Source organism: Triturus cristatus, chromosome 9, assembly GCF_964204655.1.
Source record: "Triturus cristatus chromosome 9, aTriCri1.1, whole genome shotgun sequence".
Taxonomy (NCBI): domain Eukaryota; kingdom Metazoa; phylum Chordata; class Amphibia; order Caudata; family Salamandridae; genus Triturus; species Triturus cristatus.
The window spans coordinates 635293419-635321294 of NC_140592.1; the positions used below are offsets into that span (position 1 = coordinate 635293419).

The following is a 27876-nucleotide window of genomic DNA, read 5'->3' on the forward strand; positions in this document are numbered from 1 at the left end:
ATCTGAATTAATTGCAACTACTGCAAAATGCGGCTGCTAAGGGGCATACCTAAATTTAAATCTGTCCAAAATGGAATTAGAAGGCCCAACTCGCTACCGATTAGGCAACGTGTTAGATTTAAAGCTCTTCGTTCTGCCTTTAAGGCACTTCATGATTGCCGACCATTTCACCTCAGGCAGTGTTTCAGATGGTACACTCTTAATAGAACCCTTCGCTCCCTTGGAATTCCCTTTTCTTATACGACCCTCTCAAGATTTGTTTTCTTTTAGGTAAGAACTGAAAACTTGGCTTTTTAATAAATAGTCTAATCCCGCTTTTTTATTTTCCTGTCAACTGATTTCTTCTGAGCTAGCGTCCGGACAACCTTGCGTAACCGTTGCATGCTATAGATTCATATAACATATTTGTATAGTGCAAAGCTAGCCGAAAGACAGGTAAGGGCTTTAACGAGTCAAAGAGAAAGATACAGCCAATGAGTCATTGGCACGTTTGCCAGGTTTTGAGAGTGGAATTGGCTCTAGGCTGTGAATTGAATTGACTGACACAATGTAATGTTCGTTTAAGAGGTGTCTCCAACTCTTTCTAAATGTGAGCAGGTGTACTGCTCGATTTTCCCAGCTCTTTTGTGATTAAGTGGACTAATGTGACTTCAGTCTCTTTCCATCCAAGTCTAAGGGTTAGAGTAGTGTATGGAGCCTATTCTTTAGGCCTTCGACATGATCCTGTGTTCTTCCCCATAGATTAGGGCTTGCAAATATATCCTAGAGGATAGATCCGTTAAGTATTAGGGGTAATCTGTTCTATAGTGAGGGTATTTCATGGAGTCGTGCTGAATCCAGGCCTGGTAGGCCTTAAACAGGAGGGACTCCATCTTTCTTTCCTCTCTGGCAGCTTGGAAAGTTTCTAGGTCGAGGGTGATGTTTTAGTTATGAGGTGTTATTCGCTTGGAGAGAACCGGTTCAGGCCGGCCCTTATCGAAGGATTGTATTTTTCTTCATGCCGAAGACACTACATCAGGCCGGCCGGCTGGGAACGTGTCCTTGGTACGGGGAGGTACAAGAATTTGGTGGGCGGCAGGTTACGGGCTGGAATTTTCCATGAGAAAATGCACCTCTATATTAGTGAAAGTCTGAGGCAGATACTGGCACTTGCTTTTTAGTCCGTAGGCGGCACCTGGCCGTTAAGCAGTAAAGCTACTACTTATTCCAGGGAAGACAGATGACAAGCTCGAAGGTGGAGAAAAAACCGAGAGATAGATATTCTTCTAACAGAATAGCCAAAGAAAAGAGAGTAGCCGATGAGGAAGAGGTCCCAGTGACTCGGAGAAGGGGAAGGGAGTAGATCCGTGACTGCGGAGGTGTAACTTCCAGGCGAAGCCGAGGCACAGACGAGAAGGGAACCTAGATGACCATTGAGCGCAGGCTACATACGACCAAGGTGATGTCAACCCCTTTATTATTAGAGTGTACACCTTAATCTATCGCTTTTCTTTGCAGGTCATATGTAATATGTATTATGTTCTGTGAGTGTGTATGTAGTGACTAAATAAAGTATCCAGTTTGTAGTGAATCAACATGTACTGCGTGTTCTTGTATAAGAGGGTAGCCTATTCTTCTAGTCAGTTGTGACTTGATATGAACAGATGTTAATCCTGATCAGGTAAGTGATAACTGAATAAGGGTGAAAGGAGCCCCTCGAACTGGGGAACAGGTTGTGCTCAACTAGCAGTCTTTGTGTGATCTGATACATAGTAACACTGGTTCCCTTGTTGTATGTCATGGTAATTATAGGATGAACTTGTGCTAAGGCTGCCGTCTGGGTAGGAAGTCCTGGGTCCGTTTGGGACCGCGAGGCTTAGGCTGCCGTCTGGGTAGGAAGTCCTGGGTCCGTTTGGGACCGCGAGGCTGAGGCTGCCGTCTGGGCAGGAAGTCCTGGGTCCGTTTGGGACCGCGAGGCTAAGGCTGGCGTCTGGGTAGGAAGCCCTGGGTCCGTGTGGGACCGCGAGGCTGAGGCTGCCGTCTGGGCAGGAAGTCCTGGGTCCGTTTGGGACCGCGAGGCTAAGGCTGCCGTCTGGGCAGGAAGTCCTGGGTCCGTTTGGGACCGCGAGGCTGAGGCTGCCGTCTGGGTAGGAAGTCCTGGGTCCGTTTGGGACCGCGAGGCTGAGGCTGCCGTCTGGGCAGGAAGTCCTGGGTCCATTTGGGACCGCGAGGCCGCCACTTGTATTATAAGAGGTCTTGATATATATATATATATATATAGTAGGAATTCCCTGTCCTTAGGTGGTATATATATGTGGTTATTTAGGTGTGAATAGGGCCTAGGGAGGGGGTAACGTTCTGGCTGGGTTAGAGAGGCTCTGTTGAGCGGGTTCTATCTGATCCGAAAACCCAAGCAGAACAGCAGGGTTGTGGAGCTCCTGATGGACACAGGGATGTTCACAATACACAGATGAAAAAGGCTTGTTGCTCCATCTAACTTACCAAGTTTAGCTCAAGATCCGTGTGGCTGATTAGCCTGGCAATATCGGCAACAACTTAGGGATATAAAGTGGTACTTTGGGTCAGAATAGCTGTTCACTTTTTACGTCAATTAAGCTTTGTAAACTAGCACAGAGAAACAACCGGACCACTCTATGTTACCTTCTTTCGTTAAGATTCAAGGGAAGGCGCTAGGATTAATGAATCAAAATCCATGAAAATGTTCCCGCTGAAAGTAGAACTGTGAATGAAGTCATTCCTAGGTGATGAGCTACGGAGGGTGGCACTTTCTGTTGGGTAAATTGTTTAATAGTATTGCGGTGATGCTCCCTGCCACTCTTTGCCAAATGCAACTTACTAGAGCTGGTGTTCAGCTGAGTGGCACCAACACGCTACCGTAGCCAATCCAGTCGACACTAGACTAGTTTACGGTTGAGTATGAACTTAAAATCTCTAGTCTTCACGCCTACCTGTCTGCACAACTAATTCTACAGAGTTCACCCGCCTTGCTGGATCAATAAGACCGTACTGCTGATTTCCAACTCTGCCACAGAAATTGCTGCATGCGCTTTCCGTACACAACACAATGTACAAATGTTAATAAACTCCAATGTGTTTGCTTTGATCCATCCTGCAAGTACTTAGAGATGGTTACAAGCTATTACTTGTAACTTCTCCATTAAACCTTATGGTTGTAAAGGGCAGACTTTTATAAAGCCAGTACTGATTATGTATATTTTCCATCTTGTGACCATGGAGAAAGAGGACCTGACGGCACAGCACTATCCGACCTGCATAATGGAGATTCCTTGTAAAACAACCTAAATATATGTTCTTTCTATAGAAATTTTTCAATATAGTATGTCTTTTGTCTGAGCTGAGAATAAGATTCGCACTCTTAGAAATACATAGCATGTGAATGTAAATCCACAATGGTACAAACACATAGAAATAACAAATATATTGATTGGTAGCACAGGAAGAGTTCTCACCAGTAGTTGGGGGCTGAGAAGACTGTGATGCATTTTCCGTTATGTGTTACCTCATAGCCCTCTGGTTTCACCTCGTGGCTTCGGATAATATAGTCTAAGTGATTCTCTTCCAGGAATTTACTTGTGACGTCAGGTCCGAACTGGCAACTCACCCCACGCTTGCTAACAGATCGACCATTCTGTGAAAGACAATGATGTTAATAAAAACTATTTCATCTAAAGCAGAATTCAATTGCATTTTATTTTAGCTAATGCAAGGAAAACACAAACAAAATTATCTGGTGATTTTGATAAACCTAGATCTGGCTCCTCTTTCAAATAGGGATGAGCAGAAACCCTAGATAGAAACAATCCTTTAAGACATATGGCTGGAAAACATCAAAAGATGTGGGGTAGAATGCAAGCCATGACAGGAAGGGTTGAGTTTGTTCTGGTGTTTCATTCACCTAGCTTACTGAGAATCATTTGTTTTTACATATATTGCAAATTAAACTGGTGATGGTAGGGACATTGTGGGGACCACGGAAATGCAAGGATTAAGAAGAGTACTTGTATCAAAATAAAAGGTTACTTTTTCTAAATCATTTGTCTTACTTTTCTTCCTTCCAACAGGTTTGGACAGATGAATAAGTTACTTAACTTTGGGAACTTTTTCTGGTGGATACTATAACAGCTGAATACTCACCTTGCGAATCTCCGCAGGTACCAGACTGGATCAGGTAAACTCTAGAATAGCTTCTATACGTCAGCAGATAATGCCATCAGCCTTTATCATGACCCAGTCCCGTCTTCTGACGGGAGAATGCTGTGCTGCATATTGGACCACCCCTATACACTGACGGCAGTTTATCCACAGAAACATTCCATTCCCTCTGAGACAGAGCGACAGACAACTAAAGAGTGTGTGCAGAGCTCAGCTTGGAACCTTTCAACTTACCAAATGTCCACCCCTCAGAAGGCAGAAAGAAGTGGGATGGTAAGGTATCTGCAGTTAGAGTATCGACCAGAAAGTCTATAACCATAGAATCAGTGTCTTGGGAACCAATACTAAAGTATTACCCTCACGCCTAGGTGATGTGTTTGAGGAATTAAATGTACACCAGAAATCCATGTAGGGCCAAATGGTAAAATGCACCCCAACCCCCCCCCTCCCCGCGCTCGGAACTGATAGCAGATAAATAATGCCTAGGGAAAGTTACAGCGTTATGTTCAACACTGAAAAGCTTCAGCTCAAGTCCATGGTAATGGCCTTATCCTTGATGATGCAAGCCTGAAGACCCTCTGGAGTACCCCTCCCCCCCTCCTCCCAACCCCCCCCTCCTCCCACACACGTTGCTCGATAAAAACAGTACTCACTTGTTTGGCTGGGCCTATCACATTGATAAGGAAAGGCCCAAAAATGCTATTAAGAAACATCAAGATTTTGCACCAAAAAAACTGGTGAAATGGACACAGAAGCCCAAACCATTTCCCAAAATTTGCTCCTGGGAGGGTAACTATATGCCAGAGGGTCACTCCCCATCGCCAAAGAAACCCCTGGTGGTCTAATATTGAGTCCAAGTACTTTTTTCTTCTTTTAATAAACCCCTGGTGGAGGAACCATCAGCCAGGGGTGATTTGTAATGGCCCTTTCTCATCCAGGGGGAGGGGTCATGGTGGTCAGATTTATCACAAGTAACAGCCAATCTGCCCTTGGCAGGTGGAAAACATGGAGTGTCTTATTTTTTTTTTAATCTTTTGCAATTATCCCCACGGGTAGCGCCCATCTGCTAGGGAAAAAGACACTTGGAAAAGCACTGGGAGATAGGAAATTTTTGGGAGATTATGCTAGCAAACACACTGGAAGCAAATAGCAAACACACTGGAAGCAAATGGCTTACACTGTCTGTTAGCAAATTAATTACATCTTCGCTCCTTGTGCATGCTGTTATTATGATGTTGTTCTATCCACTATAGGAGTTTGGTACTTCTGTGGTACCTTGACATGACCCCCCCCCCCCCCCCCCCCCCACATCCACAGAACCCGATCGGTTGCACTGTGGACGTGGAGGTCATGTCAGCACTACCCAAGCAGTTAATGTGCCAAGGAATGTTGAAACGGGCATTCACAAATGCTGTGTAAATGTGTTGCATTCATAAATACTGTTAATTACATTAAAGCCTTTGCCAATACTGGTACAAAGTAGCACAAAAAAAGACTGGCTACTATATAAAATGCATTCAGAACATAAGACATTGAATGTGTCAAATACTATGATGACTGTATATACCCATCACATGCATAATCGTACCTCTCTCGTTCCAATAGAAGGAATTATTGAAAGGTGGAACATTGCAATCCAAAACCAACAGCATGAGGTGAGAGTAGCAGTCCTCTGGGTAAACTGAAAACCCGCTCAATGTATATTCTAAGCGTTACAACAAACAATTGATGGACGGAATGCTGACAATGCAGACATTCTCCCCCAGTCAAGAGATCTGGGTTAAATCCATCGTTCTTTTGCCCACTACACCACCCCAGTTTAGACATGGCCATATGCAAATCAGTCTTGACCCTGTGCCTCATGGGAACAGTCCAGCCCGAACTGCCAAGCCATGTCTTCCCTGGACCGGAATCAAGCATCCTAGGACCGGTTTCTGGCTATCAGCCGTCATCAGCCAGGATAGCTTGACTCCAGTGGCGTAGTGAGCACGGGTCCCACGTCTGGGAATACCCATCCCACTTAGGGCGAAAAGCGTTACAACAAACAGAATGTCTGCATTGTCAGCATTCCGTCCATCATTTGTTTGTTGTAACGCTTTTCGCCCTAAGTGGGATGGGTATTCCCAGACGTGGGACCCGTGCTCACTACGCCACTGGAGTCAAGCTATCCTGGCTGATGACGGCTGATAGCCAGAAACCGGTCCTAGGATGCTTGATTCCGGTCCAGGGAAGACATGGCTTGGCAGTTCGGGCTGGACTGTTCCCATGAGGCACAGGGTCAAGACTGATTTGCATATGGCCATGGCTGAACTGGGGTGGCGTAGTGGGCAAAAGAACGATGGATTTAACCCAGATCTCTTGACTGGGGGAGAATGTCTGCATTGTCAGCATTCCGTCCATCATTTGTTTGTTGTAACGCTTTTCGCCCTAAGTGGGATGGGTATTCCCAGACGTGGGACCCGTGCTCACTACGCCACTGGAGTCAAGCTATCCTGGCTGATGACGGCTGATAGCCAGAAACCGGTCCTAGGATGCTTGATTCCGGTCCAGGGAAGACATGGCTTGGCAGTTCGGGCTGGACTGTTCCCATGAGGCACAGGGTCAAGACTGATTTGCATATGGCCATGTCTGAACTGGGGTGGCGTAGTGGGCAAAAGAACGATGGATTTAACCCAGATCTCTTGACTGGGGGAGAATGTCTGCATTGTCAGCATTCCGTCCATCATTTGTTTGTTGTAACGCTTTTCGCCCTAAGTGGGATGGGTATTCCCAGACGTGGGACCCGTGCTCACTACGCCACTGGAGTCAAGCTATCCTGGCTGATGACGGCTGATAGCCAGAAACCGGTCCTAGGATGCTTGATTCCGGTCCAGGGAAGACATGGCTTGGCAGTTCGGGCTGGACTGTTCCCATGAGGCACAGGGTCAAGACTGATTTGCATATGGCCATGTCTGAACTGGGGTGGCGTAGTGGGCAAAAGAACGATGGATTTAACCCAGATCTCTTGACTGGGGGAGAATGTCTGCATTGTCAGCATTCCGTCCATCATTTGTTTGTTGTAACGCTTTTCGCCCTAAGTGGGATGGGTATTCCCAGACGTGGGACCCGTGCTCACTACGCCACTGGAGTCAAGCTATCCTGGCTGATGACGGCTGATAGCCAGAAACCGGTCCTAGGATGCTTGATTCCGGTCCAGGGAAGACATGGCTTGGCAGTTCGGGCTGGACTGTTCCCATGAGGCACAGGGTCAAGACTGATTTGCATATGGCCATGTCTGAACTGGGGTGGCGTAGTGGGCAAAAGAACGATGGATTTAACCCAGATCTCTTGACTGGGGGAGAATGTCTGCATTGTCAGCATTCCGTCCATCATTTGTTTGTTGTAACGCTTTTCGCCCTAAGTGGGATGGGTATTCCCAGACGTGGGACCCGTGCTCACTACGCCACTGGAGTCAAGCTATCCTGGCTGATGACGGCTGATAGCCAGAAACCGGTCCTAGGATGCTTGATTCCGGTCCAGGGAAGACATGGCTTGGCAGTTCGGGCTGGACTGTTCCCATGAGGCACAGGGTCAAGACTGATTTGCATATGGCCACGTCTGAACTGGGGTGGCGTAGTGGGCAAAAGAACGATGGATTTAACCCAGATCTCTTGACTGGGGGAGAATGTCTGCATTGTCAGCATTCCGTCCATCATTTGTTTGTTGTAACGCTTTTCGCCCTAAGTGGGATGGGTATTCCCAGACGTGGGACCCGTGCTCACTACGCCACTGGAGTCAAGCTATCCTGGCTGATGACGGCTGATAGCCAGAAACCGGTCCTAGGATGCTTGATTCCGGTCCAGGGAAGACATGGCTTGGCAGTTCGGGCTGGACTGTTCCCATGAGGCACAGGGTCAAGACTGATTTGCATATGGCCATGTCTGAACTGGGGTGGCGTAGTGGGCAAAAGAACGATGGATTTAACCCAGATCCCTTGACTGGGGGAGAATGTCTGCATTGTCAGCATTCCGTCCATCATTTGTTTGTTGTAACGCTTTTCGCCCTAAGTGGGATGGGTATTCCCAGACGTGGGACCCGTGCTCACTACGCCACTGGAGTCAAGCTATCCTGGCTGATGACGGCTGATAGCCAGAAACCGGTCCTAGGATGCTTGATTCCGGTCCAGGGAAGACATGGCTTGGCAGTTCGGGCTGGACTGTTCCCATGAGGCACAGGGTCAAGACTGATTTGCATATGGCCATGTCTGAACTGGGGTGGCGTAGTGGGCAAAAGAACGATGGATTTAACCCAGATCTCTTGACTGGGGGAGAATGTCTGCATTGTCAGCATTCCGTCCATCATTTGTTTGTTGTAACGCTTTTCGCCCTAAGTGGGATGGGTATTCCCAGACGTGGGACCCGTGCTCACTACGCCACTGGAGTCAAGCTATCCTGGCTGATGACGGCTGATAGCCAGAAACCGGTCCTAGGATGCTTGATTCCGGTCCAGGGAAGACATGGCTTGGCAGTTCGGGCTGGACTGTTCCCATGAGGCACAGGGTCAAGACTGATTTGCATATGGCCATGTCTGAACTGGGGTGGCGTAGTGGGCAAAAGAACGATGGATTTAACCCAGATCTCTTGACTGGGGGAGAATGTCTGCATTGTCAGCATTCCGTCCATCATTTGTTTGTTGTAACGCTTTTCGCCCTAAGTGGGATGGGTATTCCCAGACGTGGGACCCGTGCTCACTACGCCACTGGAGTCAAGCTATCCTGGCTGATGACGGCTGATAGCCAGAAACCGGTCCTAGGATGCTTGATTCCGGTCCAGGGAAGACATGGCTTGGCAGTTCGGGCTGGACTGTTCCCATGAGGCACAGGGTCAAGACTGATTTGCATATGGCCATGTCTGAACTGGGGTGGCGTAGTGGGCAAAAGAACGATGGATTTAACCCAGATCTCTTGACTGGGGGAGAATGTCTGCATTGTCAGCATTCCGTCCATCATTTGTTTGTTGTAACGCTTTTCGCCCTAAGTGGGATGGGTATTCCCAGACGTGGGACCCGTGCTCACTACGCCACTGGAGTCAAGCTATCCTGGCTGATGACGGCTGATAGCCAGAAACCGGTCCTAGGATGCTTGATTCCGGTCCAGGGAAGACATGGCTTGGCAGTTCGGGCTGGACTGTTCCCATGAGGCACAGGGTCAAGACTGATTTGCATATGGCCATGTCTGAACTGGGGTGGCGTAGTGGGCAAAAGAACGATGGATTTAACCCAGATCTCTTGACTGGGGGAGAATGTCTGCATTGTCAGCATTCCGTCCATCATTTGTTTGTTGTAACGCTTTTCGCCCTAAGTGGGATGGGTATTCCCAGACGTGGGACCTGTGCTCACTACGCCACTGGAGTCAAGCTATCCTGGCTGATGACGGCTGATAGCCAGAAACCGGTCCTAGGATGCTTGATTCCGGTCCAGGGAAGACATGGCTTGGCAGTTCGGGCTGGACTGTTCCCATGAGGCACAGGGTCAAGACTGATTTGCATATGGCCATGTCTGAACTGGGGTGGCGTAGTGGGCAAAAGAACGATGGATTTAACCCAGATCTCTTGACTGGGGGAGAATGTCTGCATTGTCAGCATTCCGTCCATCATTTGTTTGTTGTAACGCTTTTCGCCGTAAGTGGGATGGGTATTCCCAGACGTGGGACCCGTGCTCACTACGCCACTGGAGTCAAGCTATCCTGGCTGATGACGGCTGATAGCCAGAAACCGGTCCTAGGATGCTTGATTCCGGTCCAGGGAAGACATGGCTTGGCAGTTCGGGCTGGACTGTTCCCATGAGGCACAGGGTCAAGACTGATTTGCATATGGCCATGTCTGAACTGGGGTGGCGTAGTGGGCAAAAGAACGATGGATTTAACCCAGATCTCTTGACTGGGGGAGAATGTCTGCATTGTCAGCATTCCGTCCATCATTTGTTTGTTGTAACGCTTTTCGCCCTAAGTGGGATGGGTATTCCCAGACGTGGGACCCGTGCTCACTACGCCACTGGAGTCAAGCTATCCTGGCTGATGACGGCTGATAGCCAGAAACCGGTCCTAGGATGCTTGATTCCGGTCCAGGGAAGACATGGCTTGGCAGTTCGGGCTGGACTGTTCCCATGAGGCACAGGGTCAAGACTGATTTGCATATGGCCATGTCTGAACTGGGGTGGCGTAGTGGGCAAAAGAACGATGGATTTAACCCAGATCTCTTGACTGGGGGAGAATGTCTGCATTGTCAGCATTCCGTCCATCATTTGTTTGTTGTAACAATGTATATTCTAAAGCAGAGGCGCAACTAGAGCCAAATTTCAGGGGGGGGGGGGGGGGGGGTTTGGGGCTAAGAAAAAATTTCGGGGGCGGCTGAATCTTTTAAGCCATAGGCAGAGTGGAGCTGCAGGAGCTCTTAGAAGGGGTGAAACAACAGCGAGGCCTCATTAACATGCAAATGGTCTTTTAAAGACCTGTGAAGTGCTCGGGTGCGGCTGTGTGTCTGCCCGGGAAGCTGTCTCATCCCGGGCTGCCACACTCGACGGGGGGGCTGAAGCCCTGTGAGTCCAATGGGTGTTGCGCGCCTGTTCTAAAGTATTGGTAACAATACGTGATGCTGTCACGCCAAACTTAGAAATAATTGGTTTTGTACACAAAATATTTATGAGATGAACATTGTAATGTGTGATGATTGAGTTCACTTTTCATCATGCATTGGAATGCTAGAGCTCCACAGGGGGTGGAATACATCATACAGCCAACAGTATGAAATGAGAGAGAAATACTCCTGTGAGCAAAGCCTAAGCTCACTGAATGTATGTTAGAAAGAATTGTTAACAGAAAGCTTAGCAGACAGATGTGCTGTCAAACTATACCCAACAATCTGGGGTAAACCTCCCTCATGATCAGATGACTTCCAGAATTCTGGAGGTATGAATGAGATCAATCTCTGAAGTCAGATTCTTGGGAAATATATAGCCTTTCTTTTAAACCACATTTCTAGTTGTAGTATCGTGCATTACTGAATGGGGAAGTGCAGGTCTACAATGAATCATCACTATATGCCACAACTTAGCTGTTTACTTTGGGTATCACTTGTTTTTGAATGATTATCAAAGTCACATCTCTACAACCAGGAGAGTCATTTGGAAGAATCAGTACCAGGAGAATAATGATGTGATTCAAAATTAGATACAGAAAGTTAAAGATATAAACCATGATGACAAATTCTCTGGTTTGCCCATTTACAATTAGTAGTTTGTAAATTCAATGAGAATTGTCTTTAGGGAAACCGTGGCTAATTTACAAAATGGGCCATTTCTCAGTTCATTTTCCCCACAAACTGGAAGCGTGAATATGAAAACTGAAAAACAGACAACTACCAAAATTGTAACATATTGCTAACAAAACAGGTTTGTCCTTTTGATCAGCTCGTTTAATTTATTTATGTTAAATGTGATAATTGGGCAATTTCAGCACAGCAAACGTTTTAAGCCAATTTTTAAAGAAGAAAAAAACCCACACATTTTCTTGCACAGAACTATTTTTACATTATGTAAAGAAAAAATGAGCCATATTTAGCCATTTTCGTCTATCCATCTACAGTAATTTACAAACCCTAGCTGGTGAATATCTTCCCAGCAAATAGCTATCACCGACTGACTGGAGTGCTAACCAGGGTTAGTCACAGGAGGATAACAGAGGTAATTAGAAGCTTGAATCACCAAACTTTCTGGTATTGGGTGTTGCGTTAAGAGGTCAGGGTCCCTTGGTCAGTGTAGCGCATAGCAAACTGCCTGTTCACTAGCAGGTAGGAACCAGGCTTAGACCATGTGCCTATTAGGGTGTTTGTCAGGGCTTCATTGATGGCTAATAGAGGCTCACAGGAGGTCTGCCCTGGTGGCAAACCTCCATCATGACAGTTGTGACTTCTATATTTGGTAGCTGCAAGTCCAATACCTCTCTGCCCATCTCATCACCATTACCTTTCCGTTGCTTGCCAGGGGGAGAACACAACAACTGCCTGGGGAAATGTCTAACCCACTAGACTCCTGCAAGTTGATGTACAGGTTTCCAACATCATAGTGTTGTGGAAATAACATATACATCATCTTTACTGTCATCTCCAAAGGCTGGTTGACCCTGAACTGCTGCAACTGTACAGTTGTTGGGGCACAGCTCTGTGGCGAAGGAATGGTTCTACCTTGGTCAGAATCAGCTGGGGATGGATTCATTGGTAGGAATGAGACATGGCATGTATTGGGGCCCAAATGGACTTGGTTTGGAGTCAGAAAAGACTATAACAATAGTCATCCGGCGCCAGCGTCCATGTCAGAGATTTTGGGGCCATGCGAAGAGTAGACTTGCTGGCAGTAACCCAACTGGAGTCCTTCATGGATTCTTGGAGCCTGAAGGTGCATCAGAATGATGGAAGAGTGCCAAAGATTTGAAACACAACCTCTTTAGAGGCCTAAATTTGTTGCGACTGAACCAACGGACCCGGAAACTCAGGGTAAATTAGGATCAGCTGCGGAAAAAACTCCTTGGCGAAGTACCGGGAGCGAGAAAGCTAGCCACCCTCCACTATCATCACAATCACAAGCAGTAAGTGGTGGCACTGGGATTAATCCTACGTGGCCGTCTTGTGCTTCCGCTTAGACTTTGAGACTTGGACGCGCAATGAGAACCTATCACAGGAAAAACCCAGAGCATAGGAACAAGTCAGCGTACTCGACTTCGAGCAGGACTTCCGAGACTTCGGATTTTGTTTGACGACGTACTGCTTTGCCATCGAATTCATAAGGGCCCACCCCTCGCAGGACTTACAGTCATGCCCTGAATGTAGACTCAAGAAGCACACCTCGTGGGGATCAGTCCCAGACTTTTATTTGCACCAGTTCCTACGAGGCTAAAAATCCTGGCATTTTAGAAGATTACATTGTTCCATAGTACACTTGGGAAAAAAATCTAAATGTGTAATAAAAAACGTGTTCACTGATGAGTAATAAGTTCAGAGCGAGCTCCGGTTACACATACGAGGGTGCAGAATGAAGCTAAAGTCACACATGGGGAAGGTGATTATATGTGACTCCATTGCCACTCCCAGGGCAGAACAAAGCCCACATGTTGTTTACATCTTCTGGGTCCAGTCTGGCACTTGGGGATATTCTAAAGGTGAAGTATCTGCAGTCAGAAGCATCCATCAGAAGCCCTCGTTGGCTGCTAGTTACTTTTTAATTGTTCAATTTAACTCTCTATCGTCAATGGTTTGTCTAATATGGCAATTCAACGCACCTGTGGCTGTGGGTCAGACCAAAGCAGATCACACATAGGCCCTGAAACAAGAAAACAAACATTTATTAACGTGCAAACAAAATGAGCACAGTACTGCAAACAAACGAATTACAAGGTAGTCTTTTACAATGGATCTTCGCCCCATCTCTCATGCTCAATGAATATCTTCATACTAAGTCCCTGTTGGGCTTAATTTCCTAAATAGTTGCTTCAAAATTGTAGAGCACTTTTCAATGCCCAAAAAGTCTGGGTAAGAAGGCATTGCTTCCTCCTAAGGAGAAACAAGTATATATTCCTTCTGAACACCCACATGGATACTAGTAAGCGTTTATTTAAAGAAAGAGAATCACAGGAAAAGATACCATGACATGCAAGTGCACACAGCTTGCCTTCCGGACATTGCAGGAGCCTAGGGGTAGACATCTGTGAAAGCGCAGAACTATCCTCAACAACATGTTTTCAAAAGCAATGAATACACACTGGTAGAATAAATAAATTCTGTTACTCTTACTCCTATGAAATTGTTAAATATTAAGCCCCTTTTGTGATTTTTACTTACTTAAATTTTTACACTTTTATATCCATGATGCTGGTAACGTTTGCATTTACTGGGCTAACTTAAAAAGCAATAAATAAAAAGGGTGGCGTTGTTCCGATACCTTATCAGGAACAAATAAATGAAAAACTACATTTCAGTGCTAGTTCTGCAGTATGGGCATATTCACAACCTTTAACAATAGGTATTTCGATATCAGGAAGAACTCAACATCCCTGGTTGGGAGGACAATGATAATGCTTGGTTGTGATATGGAACCTGCCTCAAGCCCTACATATGATGCGGCTGCATTCTGAACGAGGAAATGAAAAGGCGCAAGCAGGGACATCTAAGGATTTTGGGGGCCCGGCCAAAAGTAATTTGGGGGGCCTTAATCGGCAGCTTTGGATTCATGATTCAATTTCAGCTCTTTCATGCCCTCTTTGGCCACGTCACAGAGTGCACAGGCACCCTGGTACACATTCTTCATGTATTTACATTACATTTAATACTCGAGGATAGTGACATGTTTTTATAATTAGAATATACAGTAGCAGCTCACTAATATTATTGCAAATCTTTGTAATCCCCATCTTTTTTCATATGTTAGGTCTTGTTTAGATATAAAGAACGTTTTTTATGGATGTGGCATGGTGTTGAAAAAAAAAAATAATTCTGAGCAAAATGACTCCCAAACATCATCCACATTAAAAAACAAGTTACTTACCTCCGGTAACGATTTATCTGTAAGAAACATTAGTTAGTTAGATTCCTCACCTTAGAATATCCCCAGGCGTCAGACTGGATCCGGAAGATTTTTCGTCAGCAATACCCCTTGCGCGTCGCTAGGCGTCGTCTGCGGCTCCGCGTCCGTCGTCGGCGTCGTGCACCGGAATGACGTTGGAGTACTTAGACGCCGCCCTCGCGCGCTGACGTCAGTTCTTGTACATAGCTTTCCGCGCCAGGAACGCAGAGCCATGCAAAGACCGACACTGGTGCCAAAAATAAAATCTAGGGGCCTGAAAAGGATAACCTTAACCCTAGATGTCAGTTCGCAGAACAGGGAGGACGGGTGGGTCGGTGAGGAATCTAACTAATGTTTCTTACAGATACATCGTTACCGAAGGTAAGTAACTTGTTCATCTGAAAGAAACACGTTAGTTAAGATTCCTCACCTTAGAATAGATACCCAAGCAATACCATCCCCGGTGGTGGGTCTGCGAACCAAGATCACACCAGAAAGTCCTGGAGGACAGAACGGCCAAAGAAGCCATCCCTCCGGATTTGGCTGTCATGGCAATAATGCCTGGCAAACGTGTGTAGAGAAGCCCACGTCGCCGCCTGACAGATGTCCTGCAAAGGGACACCCCGTCCCAAAGCAGTAGTAGCCGCTGTGGCCAGAGTGGAATGGGCGCGCAGCCCAACAGGAGGGTCCTTTTTTGCCAAGGAATAACAAATTTTGATGCACAAAACGACCCGAGAGATGGTCCTTTTGTGCACAGCTTTCCCCTTCTTAGCACCCACGTATCCAACAAAAAGTTGGTCGTCCACCCGGAACTGCTTTGTGCGGTCCAAATAAAAGGAGAGCGCACGTTTTGGGTCCAGACGGTGGAGCCTCTCTTCCTCTTTGGAAGGATGCGGAGGCGGAAAGAAGGTGGGCAAGGTGACAGACTGCCCAAGATGAAATGGAGTCACCACTTTCGGAAGAAAGGAGGGACGAGGCCGAAGGACAACCTTGTCCGGATGAACAGAGAGAAAAGGAGGCTTTGAAGATAAAGCCTGGAGCTCACTCACCCGTCTAGCCGAGGTGATGGCTACCAGAAAAGCAGTCTTAAGCGTCAGCAGACGAAGAGGACAATTATGAAGAGGCTCAAAGGGAGCGCACAATAGAAATGTGAGAACAAGATTCAAGTCCCACTGAGGCATTAAAAAAGGGACAGGAGGGAACGTGTGAGTAATGCCCTTTAGAAAGCGTGTAACTACAGGGGACTTGAAAAGAGAAGGCTGATCAGGAAGCCGCAAGAAGGCAGAGATGGCAGCAAGATAACCTTTCAGGGTGCCCAGGGCAGAGCCCTGCCGGGCCAAAGAAAGAAGAAACAGTAGAAACCTCAGAAAGAGGGGCGGAAAGGGGATCCACAGCCTTTGCTGTGCACCATGCCACAAATTTGTTCCACCGGCAGGCGTATACCGTCTTTGTGGAGGGACGCCTGGCTGCCAGAATGATATCACAGACTTCAGGAGGCAAGTTAAATGGCATCAACTGCCGCCGCTCAATCTCCACGCATGGAGGTGGAGGCTGGACAGGTTCGGGTGGAGGACTGTCCCCTGCTGCTGCGACAGAAGATCCTCCCGAAGGGGCAGACGTATCGGAGGATCGGTCAACATACTGAGTAGCTCGGGATACCAGTACCTTCATGCCCAATCCGGAGCCACCAAGATGACTTGGGCCCGGTCGCGCCTGATCTTCTTCAGCACTCTGGGCAGAAGTGGTATAGGCGGAAAGGCGTACAACAGACCGCAACTCCACTCGAAACGAAAAGCGTCGCAGAGCGAGTGCCGCCTTGGAAATTCCAACGCGCAGAACTGCTGACATTGCGCGTTCTCTTCAGTGGCGAATAGATCTAACCAAGGCACTCCCCACTGAGACCTTGCGCCACTTCGGAGTTCAGACGCCATTTGTGATCCATCATGCACCGGTGGCTGAGTTCGTCTGCTCTGGCGTTCAGAGAGCCCGCCAGATGTTGAACCACTAGGGTGACGCCCTGGTGTTCCAGCCACGTCCAGAGGCGCAGAGCCTCCTGACAAAGGGTCCACGACCCCACCCCGCCCTGTTTGTTGCAATACAACATGGCGGTGGTGTTGTCCGTGAACACCTGCACGACACTTCCCCTGACAGAGGGAAGGAAGGCTTTCAGTGCAAGTCGGATCGCTCTCAACTCAAACAGGTTGATGTGGAGACGAGACTCCGCCGGAGACCAGAGGCCTCTGATCTCCGCCTCTCCCATATGGCCACCCCATCCCAGGAGGGACGCATCCGTCACTACGACATGCTCCGGTTGGGGAAGGGAGAGGCTTCTGCCCATGACCCAATCGCGGTCCGTGAGCCACCACTGCAACTGCTGTGCAGTGCCCTCCGAGATCAAGACATGGTCGGACAGGTTGCCGTGATGCTGGGCCCACTGAAACTTCAGGTCCCACTGCAGAGCCCGCATGCGCCGTCTGGCGTGATGCACTAGTAGGATGCAGGAGGCCATCAGCCCCAGAAGCCGCAACACTAGCCTGACCGAAACCCAGGATAGAGGCCGAAAGATGGGAATCAGGGCCTGAATATCCCGGACCCGCTGTTCCGGTGGATAGACCCGGAACTGCACCAAATCGAGAACCGCTCCGATGAAGAGGAGCTTCTGAGAGGGACTCAGGTGTGACTTCGGCACGTTGATGGAAAACCCCAGCAAATGCAGGAGATCCGCCGTAGTCTGGAGGTGGGAGACGACTGCCTGGGGCAAGCCCGTCTTCAACAACCAGTCGTCGAGATAGGGAAAGACTGGAACCCCTGATCTGCGCAGATGAGCTGCGACCACCGCCATCACTTTCGTGAACACCTGAGGGGCACTGGTGAGGCCGAAGGGGAGCACGGTAAACTGAAAGTGCTCTTGACCCACCGTGAACCGCAGGTAACGCCGGTGGGCCGGCATGACTGGGATGTGGAAATATGCGTCCTGCAAGTCCAACGCTACCATCCAGTCTCCAGGGTCTAGGGCAGCTAGAACCTGAGCCAAAGTTAACATCTTGAACCTCTCCTTCCAGAGGAAGGCATTGACGTTCCGGAGGTCCAAGATAAGGCGTAGGCCCCCTTTGCCCTTCTTGGGAACCAGAAAGTAGTGGGAATAACAACCACGACCTACTTCTGGGCTCGGAACGCGCTCGACGGACCCCTTGGCCAAGAGGGCCGAAACTTCCTCGTGGAGAAGATTCAAATGATCCCCCGAGATACGGTGGTGCTGCGGTGGCATGGCTGGAGGGGTCGTCTCGAAGGGGAGGGAGTAGCCCCTTCGGACGATTTGCAGCACCCACCTGTCCGATGTGATGGACCGCCAGTGGAGCAGGTGATGGCGAACTCTGCCGCCCACTGGCGTGGAATGGGCCTGAAAGCTCGGACTAGGAAGGCTTTGAGGCGGATGCTGCCGGGGTGGATGTGGGCTGACCGCGTCGTCCTCCAGAACCGCCTCGGCGGAAACCACGTCCGCGACAGCACGCAGGTTGGTTCTGCGGCTGGTGGCTAGGCGTACGTGAGGAGGCACCCCTTCCTTGGCCACGAAAGGGGCGAAAGGCGGATTTTTGCGACCGCGGGGCCGAGAGGCCCAAGGACTTGGCCGTAGCCCGGGAGTCCTTAAAGCGATTCAGCGCACTGTCCGCTTTCTCACCAAAAAGGCGAGTGCCATCAAAGGGCATGTCCATGAGAGTGCTCTGGACATCGCCCGAAAAGGACGTGGACCGCAGCCAGGCGTGACGTCTAAGCGCCACTGTGGTAGAAATCGCCCTACCCAGCGAGTCCGTAGTGTCAAGCCCACGTCGGATAGCATGTCGCGCTGCATCCCTCCCATCGGCCAGAGCCTGGGTAAGTCGTGTCTGGACCTCCTCCAGACACAGGGGCAGCACGTCCTCCAACGTATCCCACAGAGAGTGGGAATAACGGTCCAAGAGACAGGCGGTGTTCAAAGACCGCAGGCCCAAACTAAGGGAGGAGAACAGCTTTTTGCCAAACTGTTCCAGTCTCTTGGAATCCCGGTCCGGCGGAGCGGTCGGGAAGGAGGATTGGGAGGTAGAGGCCTGGCTGACCAGGCTCTCGGGGGTAGGGTGTTGGGACAGAAAACTAGGGTCGCCCGGAGCAGGGCGGTGGCGCCTGGCGACGTTCCTGTCCACAGGAGGAACTGTGGAGGGCTTGGACCAGGTGCCCTGCAGAACGTCAATGAGGGCCTCATTGAATTGCAGCAGAGGCTCAGTGGAGCTTGCTGCAGACTGAAGCACCTCAGTGAGGACGTTAGTCCTCACAGCCACGGCAGGTAGCTCGAGCCCAAGGGCTGCGGCCGCCTTGCGCAGCACCACAGAGAAAGCAGCACCCTCCTCCGAAGCCACAGTCGGAGGAGAGATGAATCCAGTGTCCGGAGAGGTATCCAGGCCACTGGCCTCCCCCAGTTCATCTGCCCAGTCCTGTGACAGTTGAGCCTGAGCGGCCATAGGATCCTCGGATCCCTCCCATTCGCCCCCATCATCCGATTCCTGGTATGCAGGAGGAAGGATCGGAGCCGGGCGATAGACAAAATGTGTCTCCAGCGGCGCCGAACGCGGCGTCCATCGACGCCGTATCGGCGCCGGGCCCGGAGCTGAACTGGGGCTCGGAGGTGGTACCGGTGTCGACGCCGGCGGAGGAGGCGTGACGAGGTCGACCGGCGTCGGCGGGGACTCTGGTACGGGTCCCTCGGGCGCTTGCGGCGTCGAGGCCGGAGCCGTCGACGGCGCCGGGGCCGGAGCCGCCGGCAGGCAAGGTTGCCCAGTCGGGTCCACGGGGCCCGAAGGCGCGCCAGCGGGCGTCGACGACGGAGCCAGGCTCCTCATGGCCGAGAGGAAGGCACTGACTTACGCCGGCGTCGCGTCAGTCCCAGGGACCGGTGGGTATGGGGACTTGCGCGGCGCCTGCGGCTCCGCCGGAGCCACGGGGGTGGAACCACCCTGACCCTCAGCCGAGTCGCGCGACCGGCGAGGGGAGTCCGAAGAGCGGTGTCGCCTCTTGGACTTCTTGGAGTGCTTCGACTTACCCGAAGACTTGGATCCCGACGACCGATGATGACGTCGGCTGCGGCTCCGCGACCGATCCTTGGACCTCCTCCTGGACCGGGATCGAGAGGGGCGCGGAGCCGAGTGGCGAATCTCGAGAAGCTTACGGGACCGCTCCCGTCTAGCCTTCGAGGTCAGGGCCTCGCAGTCCGAACACGACTCCGCGTCGTGGTCGAGGCCCAAGCAGTAAAGGCACCGGCGGTGATGGTCCGTAACCGACATCAAGCGGCTACAGTCAGCACAGGCTTTAAAACCAGGCATCCTACCGGCACCGGAGTCGAGACAAGATCAAAAAGGATCAAAAAACTTAGTCAAAAAATGAATAAAGGGGTAGCTCTCCCGGATCTGCGCTTACTGGCGCGGAAAAAAGAAGAACTGACGTCAGCGCGCGAGGGCGGCGTCCAAGTACTCCGACGACGTCATTCCGGCGCACGACGCCGACCACGGACGCGGAGCCGCAGACGACGCCCGGCGACGCGCAAGGGGTATTGCTGACGAAAAATCTTCCGGATCCAGTCTGAGGCCTGGGGATATTCTAAGGTGAGGAATCTAACTAACGTGTTTCTTTCAGATATTTAATTACAGGAAAACGGTGTTTAATACAATCTGTTTAAGAATTATTCAAGGTCACCTGGGCAAGAGACACTGCTGAACAGAGCGGACTGTATCAGGCGGCCCCCTGAAAGGCTTGGGACCTGGGCCAGACCCCGCTTTGCCCACGCTTTAAAACGTCTCTGGGCGCAACTGCCAAACACCACAAATTCCGCAGAGCCAGGGCAGCTCCAGCGAAAACCAGAAAGGGTCTTGGATATTGCTTTTAACTCATGACATTGCTAGGGACTACAGTCAGTCAGAGCAAGCTCCTACCCTTCTCTTAGGGCACAACAGTCTACATATATATACTCATTAAGAACGTCGTCACTTATAGGACATAGTCAGGCAACCCCCGGAGGCACGCAACATGGCAGGGTGAAGTGTCAGCTCTAGTCAAAAAGATTGCCTGTGTTCGGAATGCAAAATGTAAGAGAAACTGTTGGGAGGCAGGAAACTTACACACACAAGAGAGTCACTTTTGACAAGCTCTTATGGGCATGTCGGAACTAAAGAGGCAAAAAAAAAGTACAAATGAAAAGGGTTTCGCCTTATCAACCCATCTCCCCCAAAACCAAGGCGACAAGAAATACATTTATTTAGCTTGGGATTTGGAAAGATTAGCTAAAAGTGTACACGAACAAACCCGTTAAATACGTTCTCTTACACTGGTTCTGCTCTTCTCAGATCCTGCCTGCATTCAAAATATTTTATATTTGTGCCTTGGCACCATCAGACTAAACTTGCCCACATCTTGACAACTGTGACACAGCGAGCACTTTAACACGAATTGTCAACAGTGTGCCAGGGCCGGCATTTTACCAGGAATTGCCGCCAGGAGCAGCATATTTTCAGGGATAAGTATCCTTCTGCCAGGGCCAGCATATTGTCAGGCATTACTTCAATTACAGCAGGGCCTGTGGTTACCACCAGTTTGAAAATATATATATATATATATATATATATATATATATATATATATATATATATATATATATATCCACATCAAGGTACTCAAAGCTTGAAAGAGCCTCACGCAGTGTGTTTTCTTTTCCTCTTTATTGGCAGACTGCGGGGAAGTAACACAGCTAGTTTCAGCATAATACGCCCATTATCGCCATACGCGTTTCAGGAGCCTCGTCCCTTGTTCACTGGCTAGGCATCGTGGAGAACAGGTAGGTGGAAAATGACGCCGCACTCGCAGCTTCTTTATCAGTCCCGCCCTTGTGGGCGTGTTCACGCAGTGCTTTGTGGTCTTTGCAGTTCATAATCCTTTAGTAGGTACCTACGCACTCCTCCTACTAATGTCTCTTACCGCAGTGGGTTTGCAGGAAACATCCCATGAAACTGCCTCGCACTATCAACGTCGCGCCAACAGGACACACTGCTCCTTCAGCACCTCGTACATCATCGGTGCTGCGGATCTACTCTGTCAGTCGAGGGGCTCTTTCGCGACCGGAGCAGGCCGCTAACAAATCCACATCAAGGTACTCAAAGCTTGAAAGAGCCTCACGCAGTGTGTTTTCTTTTCCTCTTTATTGGCAGACTGCGGGGAAGTAACACAGCTAGTTTCAGCATAATACGCCCATTATCGCCATACGCGTTTCAGGAGCCTCGTCCCTTGTTCACTGGCTAGGCATCGTGGAGAACAGGTAGGTGGAAAATGACGCCGCACTCGCAGCTTCTTTATCAGTCCCGCCCTTGTGGGCGTGTTCACGCAGTGCTTTGTGGTCTTTGCAGTTCATAATCCTTTAGTAGGTACCTACGCACTCCTCCTACTAATGTCTCTTACCGCAGTGGGTTTGCAGGAAACATCCCATGAAACTGCCTCGCACTATCAACGTCGCGCCAACAGGACACACTGCTCCTTCAGCACCTCGTACATCATCGGTGCTGCGGATCCACTCTGTCAGTCGAGGGGCTCTTTCGCGACCGGAGCAGGCCGCTAACAAATCCACATCAAGGTACTCAAAGCTTGAAAGAGCCTCACGCAGTGTGTTTTCTTTTCCTCTTTATTGGCAGACTGCGGGGAAGTAACACAGCTAGTTTCAGCATAATACGCCCATTATCGCCATACGCGTTTCAGGAGCCTCGTCCCTTGTTCACTGGCTAGGCATCGTGGAGAACAGGTAGGTGGAAAATGACGCCGCACTCGCAGCTTCTTTATCAGTCCCGCCCTTGTGGGCGTGTTCACGCAGTGCTTTGTGGTCTTTGCAGTTCATAATCCTTTAGTAGGTACCTACGCACTCCTCCTACTAATGTCTCTTACCGCAGTGGGTTTGCAGGAAACATCCCATGAAACTGCCTCGCACTATCAACGTCGCGCCAACAGGACACACTGCTCCTTCAGCACCTCGTACATCATCGGTGCTGCGGATCCACTCTGTCAGTCGAGGGGCTCTTTCGCGACCGGAGCAGGCCGCTAACAAATCCACATCAAGGTACTCAAAGCTTGAAAGAGCCTCACGCAGTGTGTTTTCTTTTCCTCTTTATTGGCAGACTGCGGGGAAGTAACACAGCTAGTTTCAGCATAATACGCCCATTATCGCCATACGCGTTTCAGGAGCCTCGTCCCTTGTTCACTGGCTAGGCATCGTGGAGAACAGGTAGGTGGAAAATGACGCCGCACTCGCAGCTTCTTTATCAGTCCCGCCCTTGTGGGCGTGTTCACGCAGTGCTTTGTGGTCTTTGCAGTTCATAATCCTTTAGTAGGTACCTACGCACTCCTCCTACTAATGTCTCTTACCGCAGTGGGTTTGCAGGAAACATCCCATGAAACTGCCTCGCACTATCAACGTCGCGCCAACAGGACACACTGCTCCTTCAGCACCTCGTACATCATCGGTGCTGCGGATCCACTCTGTCAGTCGAGGGGCTCTTTCGCGACCGGAGCAGGCCGCTAACAAATCCACATCAAGGTACTCAAAGCTTGAAAGAGCCTCACGCAGTGTGTTTTCTTTTCCTCTTTATTGGCAGACTGCGGGGAAGTAACACAGCTAGTTTCAGCATAATACGCCCATTATCGCCATACGCGTTTCAGGAGCCTCGTCCCTTGTTCACTGGCTAGGCATCGTGGAGAACAGGTAGGTGGAAAATGACGCCGCACTCGCAGCTTCTTTATCAGTCCCGCCCTTGTGGGCGTGTTCACGCAGTGCTTTGTGGTCTTTGCAGTTCATAATCCTTTAGTAGGTACCTACGCACTCCTCCTACTAATGTCTCTTACCGCAGTGGGTTTGCAGGAAACATCCCATGAAACTGCCTCGCACTATCAACGTCGCGCCAACAGGACACACTGCTCCTTCAGCACCTCGTACATCATCGGTGCTGCGGATCCACTCTGTCAGTCGAGGGGCTCTTTCGCGACCGGAGCAGGCCGCTAACAAATCCACATCAAGGTACTCAAAGCTTGAAAGAGCCTCACGCAGTGTGTTTTCTTTTCCTCTTTATTGGCAGACTGCGGGGAAGTAACACAGCTAGTTTCAGCATAATACGCCCATTATCGCCATACGCGTTTCAGGAGCCTCGTCCCTTGTTCACTGGCTAGGCATCGTGGAGAACAGGTAGGTGGAAAATGACGCCGCACTCGCAGCTTCTTTATCAGTCCCGCCCTTGTGGGCGTGTTCACGCAGTGCTTTGTGGTCTTTGCAGTTCATAATCCTTTAGTAGGTACCTACGCACTCCTCCTACTAATGTCTCTTACCGCAGTGGGTTTGCAGGAAACATCCCATGAAACTGCCTCGCACTATCAACGTCGCGCCAACAGGACACACTGCTCCTTCAGCACCTCGTACATCATCGGTGCTGCGGATCCACTCTGTCAGTCGAGGGGCTCTTTCGCGACCGGAGCAGGCCGCTAACAAATCCACATCAAGGTACTCAAAGCTTGAAAGAGCCTCACGCAGTGTGTTTTCTTTTCCTCTTTATTGGCAGACTGCGGGGAAGTAACACAGCTAGTTTCAGCATAATACGCCCATTATCGCCATACGCGTTTCAGGAGCCTCGTCCCTTGTTCACTGGCTAGGCATCGTGGAGAACAGGTAGGTGGAAAATGACGCCGCACTCGCAGCTTCTTTATCAGTCCCGCCCTTGTGGGCGTGTTCACGCAGTGCTTTGTGGTCTTTGCAGTTCATAATCCTTTAGTAGGTACCTACGCACTCCTCCTACTAATGTCTCTTACCGCAGTGGGTTTGCAGGAAACATCCCATGAAACTGCCTCGCACTATCAACGTCGCGCCAACAGGACACACTGCTCCTTCAGCACCTCGTACATCATCGGTGCTGCGGATCCACTCTGTCAGTCGAGGGGCTCTTTCGCGACCGGAGCAGGCCGCTAACAGTAGGTACCTACTAAAGGATTATGAACTGCAAAGACCACAGAGCACTGCGTGAACACGCCCACAAGGGCGGGACTGATAAAGAAGCTGCGAGTGCGGCGTCATTTTCCACCTACCTGTTCTCCACGATGCCTAGCCAGTGAACAAGGGACGAGGCTCCTGAAACGCGTATGGCGATAATGGGCGTATTATGCTGAAACTAGCTGTGTTACTTCCCCGCAGTCTGCCAATAAAGAGGAAAAGAAAACACACTGCGTGAGGCTCTTTCAAGCTTTGAGTACCTTGATGTGGATTTGTTAGCGGCCTGCTCCGGTCGCGAAAGAGCCCCTCGACTGACAGAGTGGATCCGCAGCACCGATGATGTACGAGGTGCTGAAGGAGCAGTGTGTCCTGTTGGCGCGACGTTGATAGTGCGAGGCAGTTTCATGGGATGTTTCCTGCAAACCCACTGCGGTAAGAGACATTAGTAGGAGGAGTGCGTAGGTACCTACTAAAGGATTATGAACTGCAAAGACCACAGAGCACTGCGTGAACACGCCCACAAGGGCGGGACTGATAAAGAAGCTGCGAGTGCGGCGTCATTTTCCACCTACCTGTTCTCCACGATGCCTAGCCAGTGAACAAGGGACGAGGCTCCTGAAACGCGTATGGCGATAATGGGCGTATTATGCTGAAACTAGCTGTGTTACTTCCCCGCAGTCTGCCAATAAAGAGGAAAAGAAAACACACTGCGTGAGGCTCTTTCAAGCTTTGAGTACCTTGATGTGGATTTGTTAGCGGCCTGCTCCGGTCGCGAAAGAGCCCCTCGACTGACAGAGTGGATCCGCAGCACCGATGATGTACGAGGTGCTGAAGGAGCAGTGTGTCCTGTTGGCGCGACGTTGATAGTGCGAGGCAGTTTCATGGGATGTTTCCTGCAAACCCACTGCGGTAAGAGACATTAGTAGGAGGAGTGCGTAGGTACCTACTAAAGGATTATGAACTGCAAAGACCACAGAGCACTGCGTGAACACGCCCACAAGGGCGGGACTGATAAAGAAGCTGCGAGTGCGGCGTCATTTTCCACCTACCTGTTCTCCACGATGCCTAGCCAGTGAACAAGGGACGAGGCTCCTGAAACGCGTATGGCGATAATGGGCGTATTATGCTGAAACTAGCTGTGTTACTTCCCCGCAGTCTGCCAATAAAGAGGAAAAGAAAACACACTGCGTGAGGCTCTTTCAAGCTTTGAGTACCTTGATGTGGATTTGTTAGCGGCCTGCTCCGGTCGCGAAAGAGCCCCTCGACTGACAGAGTGGATCCGCAGCACCGATGATGTACGAGGTGCTGAAGGAGCAGTGTGTCCTGTTGGCGCGACGTTGATAGTGCGAGGCAGTTTCATGGGATGTTTCCTGCAAACCCACTGCGGTAAGAGACATTAGTAGGAGGAGTGCGTAGGTACCTACTAAAGGATTATGAACTGCAAAGACCACAGAGCACTGCGTGAACACGCCCACAAGGGCGGGACTGATAAAGAAGCTGCGAGTGCGGCGTCATTTTCCACCTACCTGTTCTCCACGATGCCTAGCCAGTGAACAAGGGACGAGGCTCCTGAAACGCGTATGGCGATAATGGGCGTATTATGCTGAAACTAGCTGTGTTACTTCCCCGCAGTCTGCCAATAAAGAGGAAAAGAAAACACACTGCGTGAGGCTCTTTCAAGCTTTGAGTACCTTGATGTGGATTTGTTAGCGGCCTGCTCCGGTCGCGAAAGAGCCCCTCGACTGACAGAGTGGATCCGCAGCACCGATGATGTACGAGGTGCTGAAGGAGCAGTGTGTCCTGTTGGCGCGACGTTGATAGTGCGAGGCAGTTTCATGGGATGTTTCCTGCAAACCCACTGCGGTAAGAGACATTAGTAGGAGGAGTGCGTAGGTACCTACTAAAGGATTATGAACTGCAAAGACCACAGAGCACTGCGTGAACACGCCCACAAGGGCGGGACTGATAAAGAAGCTGCGAGTGCGGCGTCATTTTCCACCTACCTGTTCTCCACGATGCCTAGCCAGTGAACAAGGGACGAGGCTCCTGAAACGCGTATGGCGATAATGGGCGTATTATGCTGAAACTAGCTGTGTTACTTCCCCGCAGTCTGCCAATAAAGAGGAAAAGAAAACACACTGCGTGAGGCTCTTTCAAGCTTTGAGTACCTTGATGTGGATATATATATATATATATATATATATATATATATATATATATATATATATATATATATATATATATTACCTTCTGGCGGTCGCCAGTAGGTAGTTATAGTTAGGACCTATTTTCCATAGGAAATCCGCAGCATTCTATTCCCAATAACTTTGGCGCCGATTGACGAATCTTCGCGAAATTTTCAAAACTTTTGGCCAGCTCCGGTCCGCTCCTATTCTAAAAGTCTCGGGTGATTCGTGCAGCAGGGGCCGAGAAAAAAAGGGAGGTCCCAAAACGTGTTTTCCCCATGCAATTTCCCATTGGACCTTTAGCCGCAGCTACAGCCCGAACTGCTGAACGGAATTACACCAAATTTGGCAGAAAGGTAGTCCTCAGCTCAGACTCGTGCCTTTTGCTTAAATGGTGTAAATCTGTTCAGTAGTTCCTGAGAAAATCAAAAGTAAAATCACATATATCTGGGCGGAGCCTAACCACACATCTCATCGTGAGATCGGATTGGCTGTCAGCACTTCATCCAACAAGTGTTGGCAGCCATCTAGGGACCAATATACATGATCGCACCTCATTAAAAAGCATTGCAATTAATAGAGGTTTTAAGACTTTAGTTACATTATAAATCATTTGTTGATGGTACCATACTCATTTTAGGAATTGTTGTATGTTCTAAGGTGATTTTACCATGTGAAAAAGCCTTCTGCTGGGATATCATGAATAATGTTTGAGAGAAAACTATTTTCTCATGCTTTTCCCACAGAGGTTTGGAAGGTGATCTATAAGCTAAACCGAGAGCATATTTTCTGTAAATTCACATTATCTTTCTCAGTCATGTGAGAATGAAGTCTGACATTCTCAGTAAAACATGTACATCCAACAAGGGCAGAGACTGTCAGTTGATTCCTTTG

General features: G+C 49.6%; 1 protein-coding gene across 1 annotated transcript in view; it reads right to left on the reverse strand.

The window, feature by feature from the left end:
- Nucleotides 1–27876, reverse strand: part of PPP5C (protein phosphatase 5 catalytic subunit) — a 407441-nt gene that overhangs the window by 55718 nt on the left and 323847 nt on the right. The window contains exons 10-11 of the mRNA XM_085625671.1: nt 13481–13521; nt 3471–3649 (exon numbers count right to left, since the gene is read on the reverse strand). Coding sequence (XP_085481797.1) covers nt 3471–3649; nt 13481–13521 — 220 coding nt within the window. The remainder of the gene's footprint in view (nt 1–3470; nt 3650–13480; nt 13522–27876) is intronic.